The 23345-nt window shown below is 37.8% G+C and overlaps 1 protein-coding gene across 3 annotated transcripts in view; it reads left to right on the plus strand.

Moving 5' to 3' along the window:
* The window catches only part of SNX3 (sorting nexin 3), a 55572-nt gene that overhangs the window by 17620 nt on the left and 14607 nt on the right, over positions 1 to 23345 (plus strand). For 2 of the 3 annotated variants that reach the window (XM_057528124.1, XM_057528123.1), the window contains exon 2: positions 18195 to 18290. The exons of the other annotated variant lie outside the window; for it this stretch is intronic. In XM_057528124.1, the coding sequence (XP_057384107.1) occupies positions 18195 to 18290 (96 nt within the window). The remainder of the gene's footprint in view (positions 1 to 18194; positions 18291 to 23345) is intronic. 3 annotated transcript variants of the gene reach the window in all.

Raw genomic sequence — 23345 nt, forward strand, 5'->3', positions numbered from 1 at the left:
CAGTCATTATTTATTCTTCTTTGTCTCATTGTGAGACTCCCGTTTCACCTGTGTTGGTATGCTTGGTGGAGTCTCACGGGTCTCTGAGACTATTTTGTTGTTGTTGTTTTCCTGTATGTTCTTCAGAATAGAAAATTTGGTTGATCTATCTTCAGATTTGTTGATTCTGTTGTCTGCCAGTTCAGATCTGCTGTTGAGCCCCTCCAGTGAATTTTTCATTGCAGTTATTGTACTTTTCAACTCTAGAATTCCAATTTGGTTCTTCTTTATAATCTCTTTTTGTTGAGATTCTCTGTTCATTGAGTCATTGTCATCATACCTTGAATTCTGTAAGTATGGTTTCCTTTGGTTCTTTGAACATATTTGTGATAGCTGCTTTGAAATCCTTGTCAGCTTAGTCCAATAACTGAACGCCCTCAGAGACAGTTTCTGTTGACTGTTTTCACCCCCATATGGGTTACACTTTCTTGTTTCTTTGCATGTTTTATAATTTTTTTGTTAAACCAAGCATTTTAGATGATACATTTTAGAGACTGTTAAGCTAGATCACCTCTTGGCTTTCCTCCCAGGGGAGCTCTGATGCTATATCTTTATTTTTTTTAAGGACTTGCCTGCACTAAGTCTGTAGTTTGCAGTTGCTGATATTTTTCTTCTCTCTCTCTCTCTCTCTGTGTGTGTGTGTGTGTGTGTGTGTGTGTGTGTTTTAAGCCTGGCTTCCTAGAGGGTCACCCTTGGATCAGGACTGCTTTAGTGGTCAGTGACTGGTCAGAGGTTCTGCATAAACACCTTGAGCTAGTAAGGCTTCTGCCCTTTGCTAGTGTATTCGTATGTAGGTTGGGGAGTTGAAAGTATAGCCAGGTTACAGGTTTGTTTCAGCATGTCTTTCTCTCTCCTGTATCTCTGAAAGACCTCATATTCAGTTACAGATGTATGGATAATGAGGGTCCTCACCAGTCTTTTCTGAGCTTGCATACAGCTTTGTGCAAGCACATAGCCTTTCAGACCACCAGGGGTAAGTGAGAGCTTATCAAGGCCTGTCATTGCTGTGCCATTCTCAGGATATCCCTGCTAAAATTCTGGCAAGTCTGCTGATTTGTTTCTTGCCCCAGTCAGTACTGCAACCTTGGTCTACTGCAGTATTGGCCTTCCCCAGTTGTTTGCCACCAAGATCACTATTGTTAACAACACCCCTGTATATGGAACTTTTCTGCATTCTACTCGTGATCAGTGATCTGTCTCCCTCTAGCAGCAATGGTGCTGGTTTGCACAGCTTGCCTCACTGGTAGAACTACTAGTTTTATCTTTGATTTTTTTGGAGGGAGAGAGTTTACCAAGCTCCTTACCCCACCATTCCAGCAGTTCCACCCTTATCTTTTTACATTTGTTGACTGAAAAAAAAATTTAAAAAACACAACCTGAAAGATGAGAACTATGGTTTATTCTGCAGACTTGCTGAAGACAAGCCCAGGAGGCAGCCTCTCAGATAGCTCTGAGGGACTGTTCCATAGAGGTAAGGGAGGAGCTAGGATACATAGGAGTTTTTGCAACAAATACCAGGTAGTTGGAACATCAAAAGATTAATTAGAGACAAACAGACATCAAGTTAATGAATTTAGCGCTTTTTATGTATGGGAAGATGCAAGAGTCTGGGCTCATTGAAATCATTCCTTTGATATGCACCTTAACTATCTAAGACCAGTATCCTGTTTTTCTCCATCCTGAATCCCTTGAGGGTGCACAGTGTGGGGCGGGGGAGGGGGGGGGTGGACTGTGGCTGCAGTGGCTGATGGTTTGATGACTTCAACATCCTTTGTTTCTGATATGGCAGGTGACATTTTGAGTCCACACATTACACCTTTCTTTTAGGTTCCATATTTTAAAGAAACAAGGTTTTACGCATTATGGGTTTTTTGGGTTTTTTAAAATTTATTTATTTTATTTTTGGCTCCGTTGGGTCCTCGTTGCTGCGCGCGGGCCCTCTCTAGCTGCGGTGAGCAGGGGCCACCCCCTGCCGCGGTGCGGGCCTCCCACCGCGGTGGCCTCCCCCGCTGCGGAGCCTGGGCTCCAGGCACACGGGCCTCAGTAGTCGTGGTGCATAGGCTTCAGTAGTTGTGGCTCACGGGCTCTAGGGTGCAGGCTCAGCAGCTGTGGCGCTCGGGCCCAGCCACTCCGCAGCGTGTGGGATCCTCCCGGACCAGGGATTGAACCCGTGTCCCCTGCACTGGCTGGCAAACTCCCAACCACTACACCACCAGGGAAGCCCTCCTTTTAACTTTTTTTTTTTTAAGTACTCTTTTTTTTTTTTGAATTTTTGAATTTTATTTTTTTTTTATACAGCAGGTTCTTATTATCCATTTTATACATATTAGTGTATATATGTGAATAAAAGTTTTTTTAACTTTTATTTTATATTGGAGTATAGTTGATTTACAGTGTTGTTAGTTCATATTATTATGATTTAATGTTAATTTATGGGTGCTCAGAAGCACTTTTTATGCAATGTTTAAATATTTTTAAAAGCCTCGTAACCAAGTATTACTTAGCTCTTTGCACATAGTAGTTGTTGAACTGTTTATTAAATGTTTAGTAGATTTTTTAAAATTTATTTATTTATTTTTGGCTGTGTCGGGTTTTAGTTGCAGCATGCAGGCTCTTCATTGCAGCATGTGGGCTTCTCTCTAGTTGTGGCGTATGGGCTCCAGAGTGCGTGGACTCTGTAGTTGAGGCACACGGGCTCTCTAGTTGTGGCACACGGGCTTAGTTTCCCCGCGGCACGTGGGATCTTAGTTCCACAACCAGGGATCAAACCAACGTCCCCTGCATTGGAAGGTGGATTCTTAACCACTGGACCACCAGGGAAGTCCCTTTAGTAGAGTTTTTAACCTTTTTTATTTAACATCTGTTCTGGGTCAGGTACTCTAACCATAGTGTTCCTTAAGAGCATGAACCTTGAACATAGGTAAGAATCCTCTCTCTTTGCCTATTAGTAGACATGTGACCTTGAACAAGTTTCATATCGCCTCTTTTTGAGTTTCTTCAGCCATAAATTGAAACTTTACACTGCATATCCAATAAGTGATAATATGTGTGAAGTAATAATAGTTCCTATTTAATTGAGCTAAGTGGCAGTATCTTCATTTTAAAGATACTGCAACTCAGATATAGAGGGGGAAAGTAACTTGACAGGGTCATACTGTTTAGTTCCAGAGAAGGGCTTGAGCCCAGGTCTGCTTGATTAATTTATCTGGTTTTTTGTTTGTTTGTTTGCTGCTTCCAGGAATCAGAAATCATTGTCACAGATTTGTGATTAGCTTCTATTATGCTAAGTCTACAGTCATACAAAGGAAATACTGAATGAATGTATATATACTCATATATATTTGCTTGCATTTTGTTCCCCCAACAATGTATCATGTCAGGAACTTCCACCACTAAAAGTGTTACAACAATTATTTAAACCTTATGTCTCTCTCTGAGATACAACCTTAATGGCTGTTACCTTGAATACCTTAAGTGAATGGAAGAAACGGGGACTTTAAACTTTTCATCCATATCTAAACTTGAAAACTTTTGATACATAATGATGTAAGCAGCCATGAAAATATACTTAGAAAATTTTTCTTTTAGCTTTAAGGCCTTTGACAGGTTGTACATACATGTCTTTATCATAATGTACTCCCCAAATTGAGTACTATCTCACAGAAACTGCCCCATGGTATTCCACTCTCCTTAGTGTCTACCTCCTAACCCTAACCTATCCTTGTCTGTATAAAATCTAAGTCAGGGACCATGTCAATATACTTAGTCAGCGTTCATGGTAGAGTCTCAGTAAATGCCTTTTATTCTGTATACTTATTAGCATTCTAACATCAGTTTAATGGCTTATGAGACTTCATAATTAATATTTATAAATATTAAATATTTATAGGGTTTCAAGTAGGGTTCGGGGGCTAAAGGTGAAGGATCTGGAATGATTTCCTTTTCTTACAAACTTCACAACACAGCTTGGAGGAGAGGTCATGGAAGGGAAAGTATGAGAAGAAAAGAGGCTAGACAGAGTACTCTGAAATGAACCTAAATTATAAGGGAAAGAACCAGAATGCCTTGCTTTCCAGCCCTACCTCAAACACTGATTACACCTAAGTTAAAGAGGATCTGCTGACCAGAAATTTTTTAAAATTATACTGACCTAATTATTAATGTATTGAAACCTTTGATGACAAGTTACAAATCCTCTTATGACCTGTGCTGTTAGTCATGGTATATTATGAGGATTCTTAGAGAGTTACTTACTATTTCTAATAAAAAGATTTTGCATTAGTGATTTGAGTACTTTCAGGTTACTAGAACAATAATCATTCTTTGTGCAGCTTTATGAAAGGAATAAAATATTGTAATGACACTGCTGTCAATTTGTAAATTTAAAGCATGCATGTATATAGTGTTTAATATCATTGTCTAGTTGCTCTTACTATAGCTAATCACTCTGACTAGAAGAGAAAGGAGTCTATTACTATGGGGATCACTCATGTCTTAGAGAATTAAGACTCATTAAATACCCTCTTTGATGTTTTTTATAGTTTTCCAGGTAATTCTTTGAAGAAACACCTCAGCTTCATTCTTTTATAATATTGGTGGCAAACTATTTCATACTATCTATTCCTAGAGATATATCAAGTTACTGTAGAGAAAGCAACTCAATCTTAAATTATAACCATTATTTTAAAACTTTGCCTTTGTTCAGAGTAGGAAATCTTCAGGTTCAGCTCATTTGATCAGCTTCTTAAGTTATGGAGGAACACTTCCTTTGCTGAATAATCCAGAATCAGTAAAATCTTTTGGATTTTCTGGGAACTTCAGCTACTCAGAAAATAGTCAAGAGCTGATAAGGAAGCAAAAAAGTAAACAGCAAAGAGTTTAAACATTTTTTAAGTCTATTCGCTCTTTAGGTATCACATTTTTATATATGAAATACTATCCTCTCAGTCTCTTCTTGATTATTAGCATGACTCTACCAAAGTCAGGTTACTGATTCAGTTATCTATTGCTGTGTAACAAAACTCCCAAATTTGGTGGCTTAAAACAACAATTTACTTTCACTTTATTACAGTTCTACAGTTTGGTCAGATCTAAGAAGGGACAGCTTATCTCTGTTCTCCTTGATATCTACTGGAGCAGCTTGATTGGGGCTGGATTTATTTCTAAGATGACTCAGTCATATAGCTAGCTGGCAAGTTGGTGCTGGCTACCATCTGGGAGATAAGCTGGGGCTGATGATCAGGTCCTGAGTTTTCCTCCATGTGGATAGTTAGATTTCTAATAGAATAACGGTGGCTGGGTTCCAAGAGACAATGTCTTTATGAAGAAGCGTTCCAAGAGGACGAGCCCTATTGTAATCAACAGATATTTGCTAATATACCATTGATCAAAGGCAGTTACATGGCCAGGCTGATATGGGAGAGGATACATAAAGATATGGAGGATACAGAAAGAAAGATACCGAGAGGCATTGTTTATTGTAGGCCACCAAAGTAATAGCCTGCTACAGTTGTGTACCTCCTTAGTCTACAGCAAAGTAGCCTCTCTGGAGGACATTTTGAAGCCTTAACATTCATAGCTTTTGGCCCAGTAATTTTACCTTCAGAGGTTTGTCCTAAAGACGGTATATCAGTTCCCTGGATCTATATTAAGGCTTCATCTAGCTCTCATCCATAGCATTTTGCCCAGGGTCAGATAGCTGATTAATGCCTGAGTTGGGATTAAAACCAGATTGTCTGGTTCCAGAGCTGCATGCTTTAACCATTGTACTATACTGTCTCTCATATAGATGATGACTGTGTACAATCATGTTAACGATATCAAATGAGAAGCTGATATTTTTAATAAGAATAAAATTTGTATATATGGAAGTCTGAAAGGATATACTGTTGGTCCTTGAACAGCATAGGTTTGAACTGCATGGGTCCACCTATTAATGGATTTTTTTCAATAGTAAATACTACAGTACTACAGGATCCATGTTTGCAGAACCACAAATACAGAGGAACCATGTATTCAGAGGGCCGACTATAAATTATACTTGGATTTTCAACTCTCAGGAGGGTCAGCGTCACTAATCCCCAGCATTGTTCAAGGGTCAGTAATGTATCAAAATGACATATCTGCAAATGAGCATGTACCATTGTTCTTTTTTTTTTTTTTTGTAAGGATACTTTTTATGAGCCTGCCATGCAGACTTAACCTAATATATTCATGTGTGTATGTTTTATGTCTATTTCATTTCTACCCTGATTACTCTAGTGCAGGTTTCTACCCTTTTATCTAAACAGTAAGTCTGTGATGAATTATGGTTGTAACTGCTAAAGGTAATAAATCTTGGAAGACTACTTTGCTCTCCTCCCTCCACCCACCAGTTTTATGCTGTAAATATCTCTTAAGGAGGGTGTCCTTTTTAGATCTCTGTAGTCCATATGTCCTGGTAATGCATATATTGAAGTTTAAAATACACTTACTGAAAAGAGCTTCTTAACTAATATTCTTTCACTGGTTTCTACATTATAGTTTTACTTACAGTGACTTTGCATCCTGTTTCCAGTTCAGTGTTCTCATAGTGTTAGTTCCAGATCACTATCCTTGAGGAGGTAAAATACTGCCCTTATCTGTCCTGGCTAAACTAGAATCACTGGTGACCATACAGATTCCTCAGTACCCCCCCTACCCTGTTTCACACTTAGTAAGTCTAGGGCAGTGGTTCTTGACCCTGGTTGCACCTTAGAATCACCTAAAAATACTGATGTTTGGATTCCAACCCATACTCATTTGAATGAGATTCTCTAGATGAGGGCATTTGGAGTTTGTGGGGATGGGAGTATGTTTAAAACCTCTTGAGGGACTTCCCTGGTGGTAAGATATGATATATCTTATGATATATGATAAGATATAAGAATTAAGATAGTGTCCAGGGCTTCCCTGGTGGCGCAGCGGTTAAGAATCCACCTGCCAATGCAGGGGACATGGGTTTGATCCCTGGTCCGGGAAGATCCCACATGCTGCAGAGCAACTAAGCCCGTGAGCCACAACTACTGAGCCCACGCTCTAGAGCCCACAAGCCACAACTACTGAAGCCCACGTGCCCTAGAGCCCGTGCTCTGCAACAAGAGAAGCCACCGCAATGAGAAGCCTGCGAACCGCAACAAAGAGTAGCCCCCGCTCGCCACAACTAGAGAAAGCCCGCGTGCAGCAATGAAGACCCAACTCAGCCAAAAATAAATAAATTAAGTAAATTTAAAAAAATATAAAACCTCTTGAGGCAATTCTTACAATTAGGCACGTTGGAAAGAGATAGAAAGTTGTTTTGCACTTTAAAAATTGTTCAAAAAAGGTTACCCTGTTAATAGGCGGTTTTCGTTCAGCAGAAGCCTGTAGGATTATGTAAGTGTTCATGAACTATTAAGAACAAATTGTCCTTTACAGTAGAATTATTACTGCACAATTCCATTAAAGGTTGTTCATTGAAAACCTTGCATGAGCTCACAAATGAATCTTGTTGCCATTCACAAATGAAGAATATGGACAAAGTAGGAAAAGTATTTGGAATTACTTGGTTTATACATTAAACCAGTCTAGATAATTTCTTCTCTACTGTTTCAGAAATTATACCATAAAGGATACTTCTTTTAAAATAACGGGAAATTGTATCACAGGAAGGCCACGTCCTTATTTTTTAAAAAAAGAAAGAAAGAAACTAAACTAAATACCTTGGCTTAATGACAATCTACATTTCAAAGGTTCTCCAGACTAAAAGCTTATTCTTCACTTCAATGACTTCTCCCAAGCCATATTTAGAGTTCATCTAGGTTATAAACCATATCTCCAGTTATTCATGCTGTTCCAGTTTGGGTAAAACAAGTATCAAAAGTACTGAAGGGCGAGGTAATAGCTTAAGCACTTCTCAGCTTATCCTTTATCTCTAGATGTAGATATTTGGAGAAATACAACCTTTTAATGAGAACTGTAGTGAGGCATCCATTTACATCTCTTAGGATTGGTTGAATAGAGTATGGTCTATTGAGTATACTTTTGATGTCTTTGCCAGTCTCTTTTTTCAAATGTACACATGACACTATCTGAAGAAATACTAGAAACACCTAGTAAACATTTTTCTAATATCTATTGTTAAGCTATATTCAGGTGACCACGTTTTGAGGCTTGGTTTTCTGCTTGGTTATCAGTGATAATCAGGTTACATATAGGGTATCTGTGAGCTGCTGACTTTAATAGGTCAGCCTGTGTAAGTGCGTAAGACCTAGCTTTATGGAGACCAATAATGTGGCCATTTCCTCTGCTTGGACATGAAGGGAGCATTTGTTTTAGAGCTCTATACCATGGTTTCAAAATCTGTTCTTTAGTATATAATGTCTGTTTGGATTCCTGATGATTTTACCCTATGTGATTAGTAATACCTTGTGGGAAATGACTGGTTTCTGTTTTATATAAATAGCCTTTTAAGAGTATCAGGCAGGGGCTTCCCTGGTGGCGCAGTGGTTGAGAATCTGCCTGCCAACGCAGGGGACACGGGTTCGAGCCCTGGTCTGGGAAGATCCCACATGCCGCGGAGCAACTAGGCCCGTGAGCCACAACTACTGAGCCTGCGCGTCTGGAGCCTGTGCTCCGCAACAAGAGAGGCCGCAATAGTGAGAGGCCCTCGCACCGCGATGAAAGAGTGGCCCCTGCTTGCCGCAACTGGAGAAAGCCCTCGCACAGAAACGAAGACCCAACACAGCCAAAAATAAAATAAATAAAATAAAAAGAAAAAAAAAAAAAGAGTATCAGGCGTATAGGCCTCTCGCATAACATTTCATCCCTTTGCAGTTTTGTTTCTGGTGTATTATTAGGAAAAATAAAGAGCAATAAAATAATATTGAATAGTTCTCTTCAAGTGGTTAGTCTTGTTCTTTTCTAGTTTTCTGAATGCCCCAGGTTTCTTATACAGTGATTAGTCCATCTCCTTTTCATAAGCTACACAGAAGCTTGAGAATTGCCCTGAATTTTGCATAGGACAAGTAACAAATATCCATGGCTTCATTCTAGCCAAGTAGACTATAAGTCTTCTTAATTTTTCTGAATCAACGAATTGTGAACATAATGTACTTACACATCTGCATGTTCACACTGTATTTGGCAGAGAGTAGGGCTTTCCTGCAGTAAGCCAGTCTCTCTCTTAATGGTTAAAGCCAGGCAAGTAATTTCACTTAAAAATGTGAATTCTCCAAGAAGAATTCATTCTGTGCTCTGCCAGTTCTATAAGTTTTAAATTTAGCTGGGTAAATTCCAAATGGCACTGAATTTTATTATGAAGGGTAAGTGCAAGAATAAAAAAAAAAACTCACTATAAAGAGGAAAAAAGGTAACTTTACATGGGAGAAATCTAGCTGACCTCACCTTAACCAAGTGATCCAATAATAGGACAAGCTGACATCATGTGCTTTCTGATGTCGGGCACTGAGAAAGCTTCAGCATTCCTTCTGTAAGGACATTCCTGACAAAAATGAACGACATGCAACTGGTCATGAGGAAAAGGACAAACTCAAGTGTATAATGTATCTCAGATACATTCTTTAAAATTGCCAATGTCTTAAATGGCAAAAGGGCAGGAGGATTGCTCTAGATGGAAGGAGACTAAAGAGATAAGGCATATATAAATAAACTACAAGGATATATTGTACAGCACAGGGAATATAGCCAATATTTTATAATAACAAATGGAGTATAATCTATAAAAATTTTGAGCCACTCTGTTGTATACCTGAAACTAATATAATATTGAAAATCCACTATACTTCAATTAAAAAAAGAAAACTGCAGAATATTACTGATGTCACAAAATTCAGAAATTAACATAATTTTACTAACTGCCTATATACCTACCATTCTATATTTTTTTGAGGTTTTTGCTGTTGCATACTCGATCACTTCTACATATGACAATAATTTTATAATATTTTACATAGAAAAAATTTTTAAAAATTACATTCCTTCCTCCAGCATGGAGAATAAAATTTTGTTCTTTACTAATGATAGTTTAGGAAAAAAATAGTGTCATATATCATTATTTGTAATGCCATGTAGATTTTGGGGCTTGTCAAATTTAGGAAGTCTCTATCAAGTTTCTTTCATTTTATGAATTGTCATATTTATGGGCATTTTGAATTTTCTTTGTGTGGTGTTAAGCTTAAATACTCTGAACTGACATTCCTTAACCAATTTGTTACCAGTGTGAATCTTGTAAAGAATTTTATGTTATCTTCGTTTTGTGTCAAATCAGTAAAAACTTTAAACGTTAAAAAAAAGAGAGCAATAATGAGGCAGTGCTTGATTCTTTATTTTTAATATATTTATTTATTTATTTATTTTTGGCTGCATTGGATCTTCGTTGCTGCACGTGGGCTTTCTCTAGTTGCGGCGAGCAGGGCCTACTCTTTGTTGCAGTGCACAGGCTTCTCATGAGGTGGCTTCTGTTGTTGAGGAGCGCAGGCTTCAGCTGTTGTGGCACGTGGGCTCAGTAGTTGTGGCTCACGGGCTTCAGAGCACAGGCTCAGTAGTTGTGGCGCACAGGCTTAGTTGCTCAGCGGCATGTGGGATTTTCCTGGAGCAGGGCTCGAACCCGTGTCCCCTGCATTGGCAGGCAGATTCTTAACCACTACACCCCCAGGGATGCCCCATGTTTTGTTTTGTTTTGTTTTAGGACTACCCGGATTACTACCACTGGAAAATTTATTGAGCTGTACCCTCAATGTGTTTGTGCACTTTTCTCTATTTGTGTTATTCTTCATTTAAGAAGTTGTTTTAAACTACTCAGGTAATTCTGAAGCGTAACCAGGTTGAAGAAGACGTCTTTGACTTCAGTAGCAGGAATAGGATATGGAGTAGAGATTTTGGATTGACTTTCTTAGCTCTGACTTTTTAATATTATGTTCTATATTTAGATATGACTTTAAAAGCTCCTTTCAGTGCCAGATCTGATCACTCTTGTTGTATTCTCAGCTTTTGCCTCCCTAGTTAATATAGGTAACCTATTTTATAGTTTTCCAAAGAAATGTTATTAAGTACTGGTGACATTTAACTAGTATTTGGCTTATAATGATTACTAAAAGCATATTTTCAATGTGGAATAAATAGTTTGTATAGACTTTATGGATTCCAGGCAACCAACTTAACTTTTTGAGGGGCAGATGATTATAATTCTCTGCTTTTTAAGTGTTAGTTTGGGCCATAGCCCTGACATAGCTTTAAATTATGGTTAATTTGTGGTTTCTTACATGTATGACAATAGTTGATGTAAATATTTATAGGAGCCTCTGTCTTTGCTTTGCAGAACGTTCATAACTCCATGAATGAAACTGAAAAGTCTAAAATAGGCCAAGGTTACTTAAGCTCACCTTCAGCATTTACTAATAACACATACCTACACAAATAGCTGACGGCTGTGTCTTAGTTTATGGTTCCTGCCTAATGACGGACTTTAGTTTTGCTTGTCTCTGATCTTGCCTGTCTCTGGTCACTGTTCCTCAAATATTGTTATTTCATACAAATGGCTGAGTTTGACACTTTTACCTGTTAGGTAAAATGAACCATAGCTAGAGGAAAACAGTGGTTTCTAGTTTATGCTCAGCTTGAGCAACTAGGGCAGCTTTTCTTTTTTTTTCTTTTTATTTATTTATTTATTTATTTGGGCTGCTCCAGGTCTTAGTTGTGGCACATGGGATCTTTGCTGCGGCATGCGGGCTCTTAGTTGTGGCATGCAGACTTCTTAGTTGCAGCATGTGAACTCTTAGTTGCAGCATGCATGCAGGATCTAGTTCCCCTACCGGGGATCAAACCTGGGTCTCCTGCATTGGGAGCATGGAGTCTTACCCACTGGACCACCAGGGAAGTCCCTAGAGCAACTTTTCTTGAAATTAGGAGGAAAATATGAATGTAAGGATGAGAAAATACTAAATCTTGCCTTTTAAATTTCAGAGGTTTTAGTCATCTTAAGTTAACCATAGTTAAGTCTGATTTACGTTTAGTTTCAGAATGCAGCACTTTGTCTCTGGATAAGTCAAGAGCATTTTAAATGATATCCAAAAGAAAACCTCTGAAGAATTTTTCCTATAATTTGCCTAAGTTGTCTGTCTCTTTTCCATATTCTTCAAGCAGATAAAACTTAAAAGTAGCTAGAACCAACCTTTTTCTTTTTTTAAGAAATAACTGACATCTAACATTGTATTAGTTTTAGGTGTACAACATAATGATTTGATATTTGTATACATTGTGAAATGATCACCACAATAAGTCTAGTTAATATCCAGAATCATACATAGTTACCAAAAAAATGCTTTTGTGTGTGGTGAGAATAGAACCATCTGTTTTCATGCTGCCCCTTAGTAGTACATGTAGCTCATCTGTTGAATTCATAGTAACTTCTCTGTTATACTTTTTTGATTTAAAGATATTTTCCTGTTCAGAGATGTTTGTTAACTCCTGGTGCTCACAGGAAGATACCTTAGCCAGACATTCAGGCTTTTCAGTTTTAATTCCCATCATCTCCTATGGTTTAGAATATACAAGAATTACTTCCTAAATATACTTCTTTCCTCTCTGCATGTAGTTCACACTATTTTCACCATTCTCAACTGTCTTCCTGTAGTATGACTGACTCCATGTGTTAAAGGAATACTGACCAAACCAATCGTCAGTTCCTTTATGCTTTTTCTTTTTTCTTTATACAAATGGTATCATACTGTAGATAGATACTGTTCTGAAACTTCTTATACTTTACACGTCTCAGGCAGGCTTCTTGATCAGTCTATGGCTGAGTTATATTTTCTAAAAGCTGTATAATAATTCATTTTATATTTGTAACAGTTTAATAAGATTTTTAGTTTTCTGGGTTTTTGTGTGTGTGTTGTGTTTTTTTTGTTTTTTGCTATTATATAAACAATGCTAAAGTAAATTTCTATGCACTGATACCTTTCTGCATATGTGGAAATATTTGTAGGATTAATTCCTGGTGGAATTGTTGGCTCAAAAGATAAATGCATTGGGACTTCCCTGGTGGCGCAGTGGTTGAGAATCTGCCTGCCAATGCAGGGGACACGGGTTCGAGCCCTGGTTTGGGAAGATCCCACATGCTGTGGAGCAACTAAGCCCGTGTGCCACAACTACTGAGCCTGCATAGCACAACTACTGAAGCCTGCGCGCCTAGAGCCCGTGCTCCGCAACAAGAGAAGCCACTGCAATGAGAAGCCCACACACCACAACAAAGAGTAGCCCCTGCTCAACGCAACTAGAGAAAGCCCGCGTGCAGCAACAAAGACCCAACGCAGCCAAAAATAAATAAATTAATTAATTAATTGAAAAAAATTTTAATTAAACTAAGAAAAAAAAGATAAATGCATTTAAAAGAGTGATAGATATCACCAAAACACCCTCCTTAAAGGTTGTACCAGTTTTCACTATTATCAGCAAGTTTTTTAGATGCCTATCTATCTTCGCCATCATTGGGTATTAAAATTTAATACCTGCCTGTCTGACAAATGAAAATGGGATCTTACTGTTTTGACTGGCATTTCTTGTGTGAGTGAAGTTGAACATTATTGACATAGTTTTTGTGTGTTCTGCCTGTTCTGTTTGTCAGGTTATTCATCTTTCATTAGTTTTTAAGTTCTTTACATTTTAATGAAATTATTTCTTTGTTTTTTATTGCATATATTTGTCTACAGTTTTTTGTGGTCTTTCAACTTTTTGTTTATGGTGTATGATATTTTTAACCATGTAAATTTAACTTTTTATATGCTTATCTTGTAACCTAACATATTATAAGCTTCATAAGGGCCGGGACTGCATCTTACTCATTGTTATATTCCTCATCTTATCTAGCACTATGCCCTTTTATAGATGCTCTTAAACTGTAGTAATAGTTGCATCCTCCCAAAACTGTAGGGGAAACAAATTATCCTTACTCTTTTCTCTTTAGAAAACCAAAATAGAATATTTTATAAGGGTTAAATAAGTTGAAAGTGACCAATCATGAGAGTTTGTAATCAACAGGGATAGTCCAGTGGCTTAAACAAAAAACCTCAGCATCTTTCATTTGTATTTTGATCAAGTTGAATTGCAAGTCCTTGTGATGATCGGGGAGAAGTTAACAGGCACACTTACCACTCTAAAAATAATGGGCAAATAATACTAAGAATTACTTGATGTGACTTTATCAAAACTCTAAACAAACACACAAAAGGATGCTCAACATCACTAATCATTAGAGAAATGCAAATCAAAACTACAATGAGGTATCACTCACACCGGTCAGAATGGCCATCATCAAAAAATCTACAAACCACATGCCGCGGAGCGACTGGGCCCGTGAGCCACAATTGCTGAGCCTGTGCGTCTGGAGCCTGTGCTCCGCAACAGGAGAGGCCGTGGTAGTGAGAGGCCCGTGCACCGCGATGAAGAGTGGCCCCCGCTTGCCGCAACTGGGGAAAGCCCTCGCACAGAAACGAAGACCCAACACAGCCAAAAATAAATAAATAAATAAATAAATAAACAAAGTAAACAATGCGTTTTAAAAAAAAATCTACAAACAATAAATGCTGGAGAGGGTGTGGAGAAAAGGGAACCCTCTTGCACTCTTGGTGGGAATGTAAATTGATACAGCCACTATGGAGAACAGTATGGAGGTTCCTCAAAAAACTAAAAATAGAACTACCATATGACCCAGCAATCCCACTACTGGGCATATACCCTGACAAAACCATAATTCAAAGAGTCATATACCACAATGTTCATTGCAGCTCTGTTTACAATAGCCAGGACATGGAAGCAACCCAAGTGTCCATCGACAGATGAATGGATAAAGAAGATGTGGCACATATGTACAAGGGAATATTACTCAGCCATAAAAAAACGAAATTGAGTTTTTTGTAGTGAGGTGGATGGACCTAGCGACTGACATAGAGAGTGGAGTAAGTCAGAAAGAGAAAAACAAATACCATATGCTAACACATATATATGGAATCTTAAAAAAAAAAAAAAAAAGGTTCTGAAGAACCTAGTGGCAGGACAGGAATAAAGACGCAGACATAGAGAATGGACTTGAGGACACGGGGAAGGGGAAGGGTAAGCTGGGATGAAGTGAGAGTGGCCTGGACATATATATACTACCAAATGTAAAATAGATAGCTAGTGGGAAGCAGCCACATAGCACAGGGAGATCAGCTCGGTGCTTTGTGACCACCTAGAGGGGTGGGATAGGGAGGGTGGGAGGGAGAAACAAGAGGGAGGGGATATGGGGATGTATGTATATGTATAGCTGATGCACTTTGTTATACAGCAGAAACTAACACACCATTGTAAAGCAATTATACTCCAATAAAGATGTTAAAAAAAACACAAAAAACTCTAAAGCAGTCCTCATATAAAGAGAAATTATAACCAGCTGAGAAAACCATGAAATTTTCTTAAGCTAACCATGATCATTTTTTAATATATAATCTATCAAACTCTTAGCTAATCATAGAAAGGAATGGACTTTTTCTCCCTCCCACTACCCGTCTATTAAAGTGAATCAGATATAATCATGCTTGTGTCAAAAGTTCAAAAGGGAAAATGGAGGTAAAATGAGCTGAATTGGCATTCTTCCCTCAACATTGTACCTGTAAGCTTGATATGTTGTTTCAGAGATTAACTTTATAGACTTCCGTACCCATAAGTATGAAAATTCTTAGGGAACTCTATTCACAAGCTTGATCTTAACATATTGAATAAAGAGAGCAGCTAATCCCTTTTGTAACGTAATTTGAGAGGAGGGAATTCAAAATGTAAAGTCTCACCTGCAGAAAACACTCAATTCTGTAAAGGCCTTTCTATCTTTAGACACTTACAAAGACTTAATATTTTAATGCGGAAGGGTGAACTTGGTTAAAAAGCCAATGGGTGAAATTAGAGAGAAATAATCCAGTGCTTTCTTTCTGGGAATTATCATCCTGCTCTCCAGGGGACCTAATTTTATTCCCTGTGGGGAGTGAGAATACCCCTCTGTACAGCAAGCCAGCATCTCTAAATATAAGCTTGACTTTTAGTATAATAAGAGTCTTGTTAGGTGCAATTTTGCTCTTAGTCATTAATACAATGAACAAATGTTGTGGTTACCTGGGAAAGAAAATTCAAGTGCTTTTAAACCTCTTGTGAGATTTGGTTTCATGCTTGAAACCTATACAGTGTTATGCCCAATAGCATCTGTAGAAGATTCCAAGCTATAAGGTATACTACATAGAGAAGTTAATACACGTTGGAAAAAATTGAAACCACTGCAAAATGGGTTTACGGTCCTGAATAAAAAGCTTTACTTCTGCTGAATGACACTTACTAGTGGCATTAAGTTTAACAAATGATTGGAATTTTCTTAGGGGTGAATTTTACATGGTGATGATGTCCCTGTAAGAAGCCAGTCTTTCCTTCGGGTGACACTTTTTCTTTTCAGCTTTAAAACAGTTTGTCATTCTACAAGTGTAAAGACTGAATAAAGGACAAAATATAATCTGAGAGTATATAGTATTAAATAGCATTTTCAGTATGGTATGGCATTAATTATGTGTTAGGTCATTTCTGTCCCTACCAACTTTGTGATATTATGTGCATTTTAAAATCTATTCTTGATTATAAAATTGTAGTGGTATACAGCTTCTGCTAATAGCCCTCAATCATAAACCATTTTAAATTGTATTTGGTAGTATATTTTCTCTTTAGGATCAGTAAAAGATAATAGAAATCTTTCTTATTACTTTAAGTTTAGAATTTGACAGAAGTAGTCATTGTGTTCTTTCTTGTAAAAATAGTCTTCCATTCCGATGTTACCTCAAGGTACTGGGCATTATGTTTTCAGTTCCTAAACTTGCCCTCAGCCTGTAAGCTCTGGATAGATGGACCTTATGTGTATGACTCCTAATTTCCTATTGGTGGTAAGAGTGCATTGCACTCTTTCCCAGCTGTTTTCTCGCATTTTTAAGAAGACTATTAAGAATAATTCTGGGGCTTCCCTGGCAGCGCAGTGGTTGAGAATCTGCCTGCCAATGCAGGGGACACGGGTTCGAGCCCTGGTCTGGGAAGATCCCACATGCCGCGAAGCAACTAGGCCCGTGAGCCACAATTACTGAGCCTGCGCGTCTGGAGCCTGTGCTCCACAACAAGAGAGGCCGTGATAATGAGAGGCCCGCGCACCGGCGCACCGCGATGAAGAGTGGCCCCCGCTTGCCGCAACTAGAGAAAGCCCTCGCACAGAAACCAAGACCCAACACAGCCATAAATAAATAAATTAATTTAAAAAAAGTTGTTATCACGAGAAAAAATGTGTAATTAAAAAAAATAATAATTCTGCATTCTTTTCTTTCACTATGAAACATCTAATTTAGTCATAATAACAAAATATTTTGTATTTCATTTCAAAGTAGTTAAGGTCTGTTTCCCCTATGAGCATTGTATACTAAACTGTATAGCAATCAGAGCTAGCTTTATCTCACTCCTGACATTTTTACAGCTTACTGAAATAGAAAAACTGACCTATATTTATGTAACTGACCTCAGGCAGAATGACATCCAAAAGCATATGTACAAATGTGCATTTTTAAAAGTTGTATTCTGGGCTTCCCTGGTGGCGCAGTGGTTGAGAATCTGCCTGCCAATGCAGGGGACACAGGTTCGAGCCCTGGTCTGGGAAGATCCCACATGCCGCGGAGCAACTAGGCCCGTGAGCCACAACTACTGAGCCTGCGCGTCTGGAGCCTGTGTTCCGCAACGAGAGGCCGCGATAGTGAGAGGCCCGCGCACCGCGATGAAGAGTGGCGCCTGCTTGCCACAACTAGAGAAAGCCCTCGCACAGAAACGAAGACCCAACACAGCCAAAAATAAATATAAAAAATAAATAAAGTTGTATTCTAGTATAAATAAAATACTTTTTTAACAGCCATGTAAAAAATGTACTTTTTTACATTTAAAGGTAAAATGTCATCTTAATAACTTTATGATTTTCTTATATTAACATAACTAGGCTTGCCATATTATCAATTTGACAAACAGGTCCTCCCCCAACCCCCCACTTTTTTGAAGTCCCTGTAACATGCTTCAATTTAGGAGTGATTTTCTGTTTGTTTCAGACAAATCTGCCTATTTTCAAGCTGAAGGAATCTACCGTTAGAAGAAGATACAGTGACTTTGAATGGCTGAGAAGTGAATTAGAAAGAGAGAGCAAGGTAAGAATTATTTGTGATGTGTCTTTAAAACAAAACATTCCAAATTTTAATGTTTAAGACTTCTCAGGAGAATTATCTTGAATAAAGTGAGTAAAAGCAAACATTTTTTTTTTTTTCAAATAGTTCACTTTCATTTTACTTCATAGGAGATGGGGGAAGTGTGCAGTTTTTCCTTAGAACTCTTCCTTCTCATGTCTACTTCAGTGGCCCAGTTGTGGCCTTTGCTGACTCACACTTAGATAACTCTTCTTAGAACTTTCTTGCTATTGCTTTCTTCCTTTCCGTGATCTTCCTGTCCCACCTTCCTCTCCTCCCCTTGCTAAGTTTCTCTTCTTTAGTACATCTCCTATATCAGTGTATTTCCAATTTTTTTTTTTACTGACTCCATACTTTTTTTTTTATCATCACACATTTACATATAACAGAAGTTTCATAAACCAGTACTTACCTTACTCTGTGTGACAGGTGCTGATATTCCTCAGATTAGCTTTTTAAATGATGGCCATGATCTACTGTCGGTTTGCTACCTGCAGTTTTAGAACACTGTCATATATCCTGATAATAATTGTCTTCTCTTAGAAGAAATTTGGTGGCTTTGGCTGCAAAATGGAGAGAACAAGGTCTCATTCTAATGTCTCTTATTTCAGCCCTACATCAGAATGACACATATGGCATGGAGTCATGAAAAGTACACTCAGAATGACGAAAAGTTATCTTGTGACTAGAGTGTAGTAGGATAAGAAGTGGGTATGGTAGGAGCCCTGAAGTAGGTTAAGGCTAACTCGTTCTCGCTTCTGAAGCGTACTAAGGTAGAAAAGGAAGGAAAACGCCCTTAACCAGAAAAATATGGCTGGATACAAGAACAACATATACAAATCATAGCATTCCATCAAAAATGGAAAAACAGTTTTACTCAAAAGAATATCCAAGTATAAAATACTTACAAGTAAAACTGGAAATATAAGACCCATGTAAAGAAAACTTTAAAACTTCATTGAAAGATCAAAAGAAGACCTTAATAAACAGAAATATTACATTCCTGGTTTGGAATATTCATTTTTGAAGATTCATTTACTCTATAAACATTTGAGAGCTCATTCTGTGTGTTCTGTCAGTTGCAGATAGAGCTGTGAACAAATGAAGGGTCCCTACTTTTATGGCACTTTATTGGGTAAGTTGGGGTAGTGGTGAAGGGAGACCAGAAAAAGATAGTAAGATATATAATATGTCAGATGGTAATATGCTCTAAAAAACAAAATTAAACTAAGGGAAATAGGGAGTGCCAGGAGATCTACTGTCATATAGGATAGTCAAGAGAAGGCCTCTCTTAGAGGTGGCATTTTAGCAGTAGACCTGACAGAAATAAGGCAGTATCTCCTAACTTATTTATAAATTTGTAAAATTCTAATACAAATCTTAGTGGAGTTCGTTATAAACCTGCAGATTCATATAGAGCTTTAGAATCAGAGAAAGCTCAAGAATAGCCAAAAATTATTTTTACCAATAATTTAGCACCTGCAGACATCAGAGCATATGTTAAGACTATAGTAATTAAAACAATGTAGTATTGCTTTAGGGATGGACAAATAGATTAGCAGAATGTCAGAGAATTTAGAAGCTGACCACGTGTTTACTGGAAACTTAGTGCATAACAAAAATAACATTGCCAATTTGTGCAGAAAGGAATTTATATTCAGTAAATGGGGTTGCAACATTTGGCTATTTGGGAATAAAGATTTATAACTCATTGTCTATAAATTACAGATGGTTTGAAGATCTAAATGTACAAAACAAGTTAGGAAAGTTTTGGGTAACAAAGAAGAAATTTTTTATGACCATAGGGAGAAGTGTCTTTTTTTTCCCCACCTTTATTGAGATAGAATTGACAAATAACATTAAGTTATATAACACAATGATTTGATATATGTATATATTGTGAAATGATTACCATAATAAAATTAGTTAATACATCTATCACTTCACATAGGGGTTTTTGTTTGTTTTGTTTTGTTGTTAGTGGTGGTAACATTCAATATCTGTTTCTCTTAGCAACTTTTTTTTTTTTTAATATTTTACTTTTTTTTTTTTTGTAATTCTTTATTTTATTTATTTTTATTTTTGGCTGTGTTGGGTCTTCGTTTCCGTGCGAGGGCTTTCTCCAGTTGCGGCAAGCGGGGGCCACTCTTCATCGCGGTGCGCGGGCCTCTCATTATCGCGGCTTCTCTTGTTGCGGAGCACAAGCTCCAGACGCGCAGGCTCAGTAGTTGTGGCTCACGGGCCTAGTTGCTCCGTGGCATGTGGGATCTTCCCAGACCAGGGCTCGAACCCGTGTCCCCTGCCTTGGCAGGCAGATTCTCAACCACTGTGCCACTAGGGAAGCCCTCTCTTAGCAACTTTTAAGAGTACAATACAATCCTGTTATCTATAGTTACCATGCTATACATTAGCTTCCCAGAACCTACTCATCTTTTAACTGAAAGGTTGTACCATTTGACCAATATCTCCCCATTTCCCCCACCCTCAGCCCATGTACTACTCTCTGTTTCTGTGAGTTCAGCTCTTTTAGATTCCACATATAAGTGAGATCATACAATGTTTATCTTTTTCTGTTTGATTATGGGAAGAGTGTCTTGATAGGCTTTTGGCTTTGCTTAACATAGCGCCTGGCACACTGGAGTGTTTAATACGCATTTCATGAATGTATACATCACTTTTTTTATGACAGCTTTATTGACATAATTCACATGCCGTACAGTTCACCAATTTAAAGTGTACAATTCAGTGGTTCTTACTATATTCACAAAGTTGTGCAACCATTACTATAGTCAGTTTTAGAACATTGTAATCACTCCGTAAGAGAGACCCCATACCCGTTAGTAATCACTACCAATTTCTCCTCACCCAGCCCTAAACAACCACTAATCTTCTTTCTCTATGGATTTGCCTGTTCTGGGCATTTCATATAAATAGAAGCATAGAATATGTAGTCGTTTGTGTCTGGCTTCTTTCACTGGCTTCTTTCACTGAGCGTGTTTTCTAGGTTCATCCTATTGTATTTTTTTTTTTTAATAGCTACTTTATTTATTTATTTATTTATTTATTTATTTATTTATTTATTTTTGGCTGTGTTGGGTCTTCGTTTCATGCGAGGGCTTTCTCTAGTTGTGGCAAGCGGGGGCCACTCTTCATCGCGGTGCAGGGGCCGCTCTTCATCGCAGTGCGCCACCCTTTTACTATCCCGGCCCCTCCCATTGCGGGGCACAGGCTCCAGATGCGCAGGCTCAGTAGTTGTGGCTTACAGGCCCAGTTGCTCTGCGGCATGTGGGATCTTCCCAGACCAGGGCTCGAACCCATGTCCTCTGCATTAGCAGGCAGATTCTCAACCACTGCGCCACCAGGGAAGCCCCATCCTATTGTATTTTTAATCACTACTTCATTTCTTTTTATTTCCCCAAAATATTCTTTTGTATGGATAAACCACATTTTATTTATCCATTTATCATTGGCAGACATTTGGGTCATTCCTGCTTTTTGACTATTGAGAATAATGCTGCTGCGGGACTTCCCTGGTGGTCCAGTGGTTAAGACTCTATGCTCCCAATGCAGGGGGCCCGGGTCAGGGAACTAGGTCCCGCAAACCGCAACTAAGACCCACGCAGTCAAATAAATAAATAAATAAATATTTTAAAAATAATAATAATGCTGCTGTGAACATTCATGTACAGGTTTTTGTATGGACATATGTGTTTGTATCTCTTGGGTATATACCTAAGAATGGATTTACAGCCATATGATAACTCTGTTTAACCTTTTGAGGAACTCCCAGACTTTTTTTTCCAGAACAGCTATACCATTTTTACATTTCCACCAACAATGTATAAAGGTTCCACGTTTTTCCACATCCTCACCAACATTTAATATTATCTGATTTCTTTATTATAGCTTTCTTAGCGTGTGTGAAGTGGTATCTCGTGGTTTTCATTTTCCTGATGGCTAATGATGTTGATCTTTTTTTCATGTACTTATCAGCCATTTATATATCTTCTGTGGAGAAGTTTTTTTTCAGCTCCTTTGCCCATTTAATTGAGTTTCTTTTATTATTGAGTTGTATATAGAATATACTAAAAAAAAAAAAAAAAAAAAACTCTTACAAGTCCCTTATCAGATTTACAGTTTGCAAAAACCTTCTCCCATTCTGTGGATTGTTTTCACTTGATGTTGTCCTTTGACGCACAGTACTTCACTTTTAACATTAGACCAGATAATTATTTGGGGCATTTAACCTGTGTGAAAGTTGTACTTAACATTAGTATTGCTAAGAACAATTAATCAAGTTGTTTTATTTATATATTAGTACTTTTAATTAAGATCTGTTATACTAGACTAGAAAGTAGATGACATTTATTGTATTTACTGGTCATTATGGTTAAATCTTTTAGCTTTTTTTATTTCAGTATGCTTTCACTATATTATGCTGGCCAGATATCCTTCTGTCCACTTCTTGCCCCACATACACACACATATCATCAGACTCATTACTTTTAAATTGGTGTAAGAATTCTAAGTAGATCTTTTCAGACTGCTTAAGCAAAAATAATTTGATGTTGAAGATCTTTGGGATCTTAGCTGGACAAACCACTCATGATTTTTGTAGGTGATTAATCCTGTTGCCTACAACCTCACCATCCACTTCAGTGAGTATTTTGAGTATTAGTAAGAACGTATCTCTACGGATGATAATACATAGTAATCTTTAATCTTAAATGTCATGCTAAATTCTACCCTGAATTAATGGTGGTCATTTCTGTAACACACTGGTTCTATATTCCTTTTTTTATAATAGCTTTATAGATACAGATGTTTTTCCCTGCCCATCATATAAACTATTCTACTGGAGCTCAGCTAGTGGTCATGATCCCTGTTTTTTTTTTTTTTTTTTTTTTAACCTGTTTTTTAATTGTACGTTCCCTGCAGGTTTTAACTCTTCAACTTGACAAATGCTAATATAGGGGAGAGATTTAAGAATGTTAAAGCAAACTGACGAAGACAAATCTT

Source organism: Balaenoptera acutorostrata, chromosome 14, assembly GCF_949987535.1.
Source record: "Balaenoptera acutorostrata chromosome 14, mBalAcu1.1, whole genome shotgun sequence".
NCBI lineage: Eukaryota > Metazoa > Chordata > Mammalia > Artiodactyla > Balaenopteridae > Balaenoptera > Balaenoptera acutorostrata.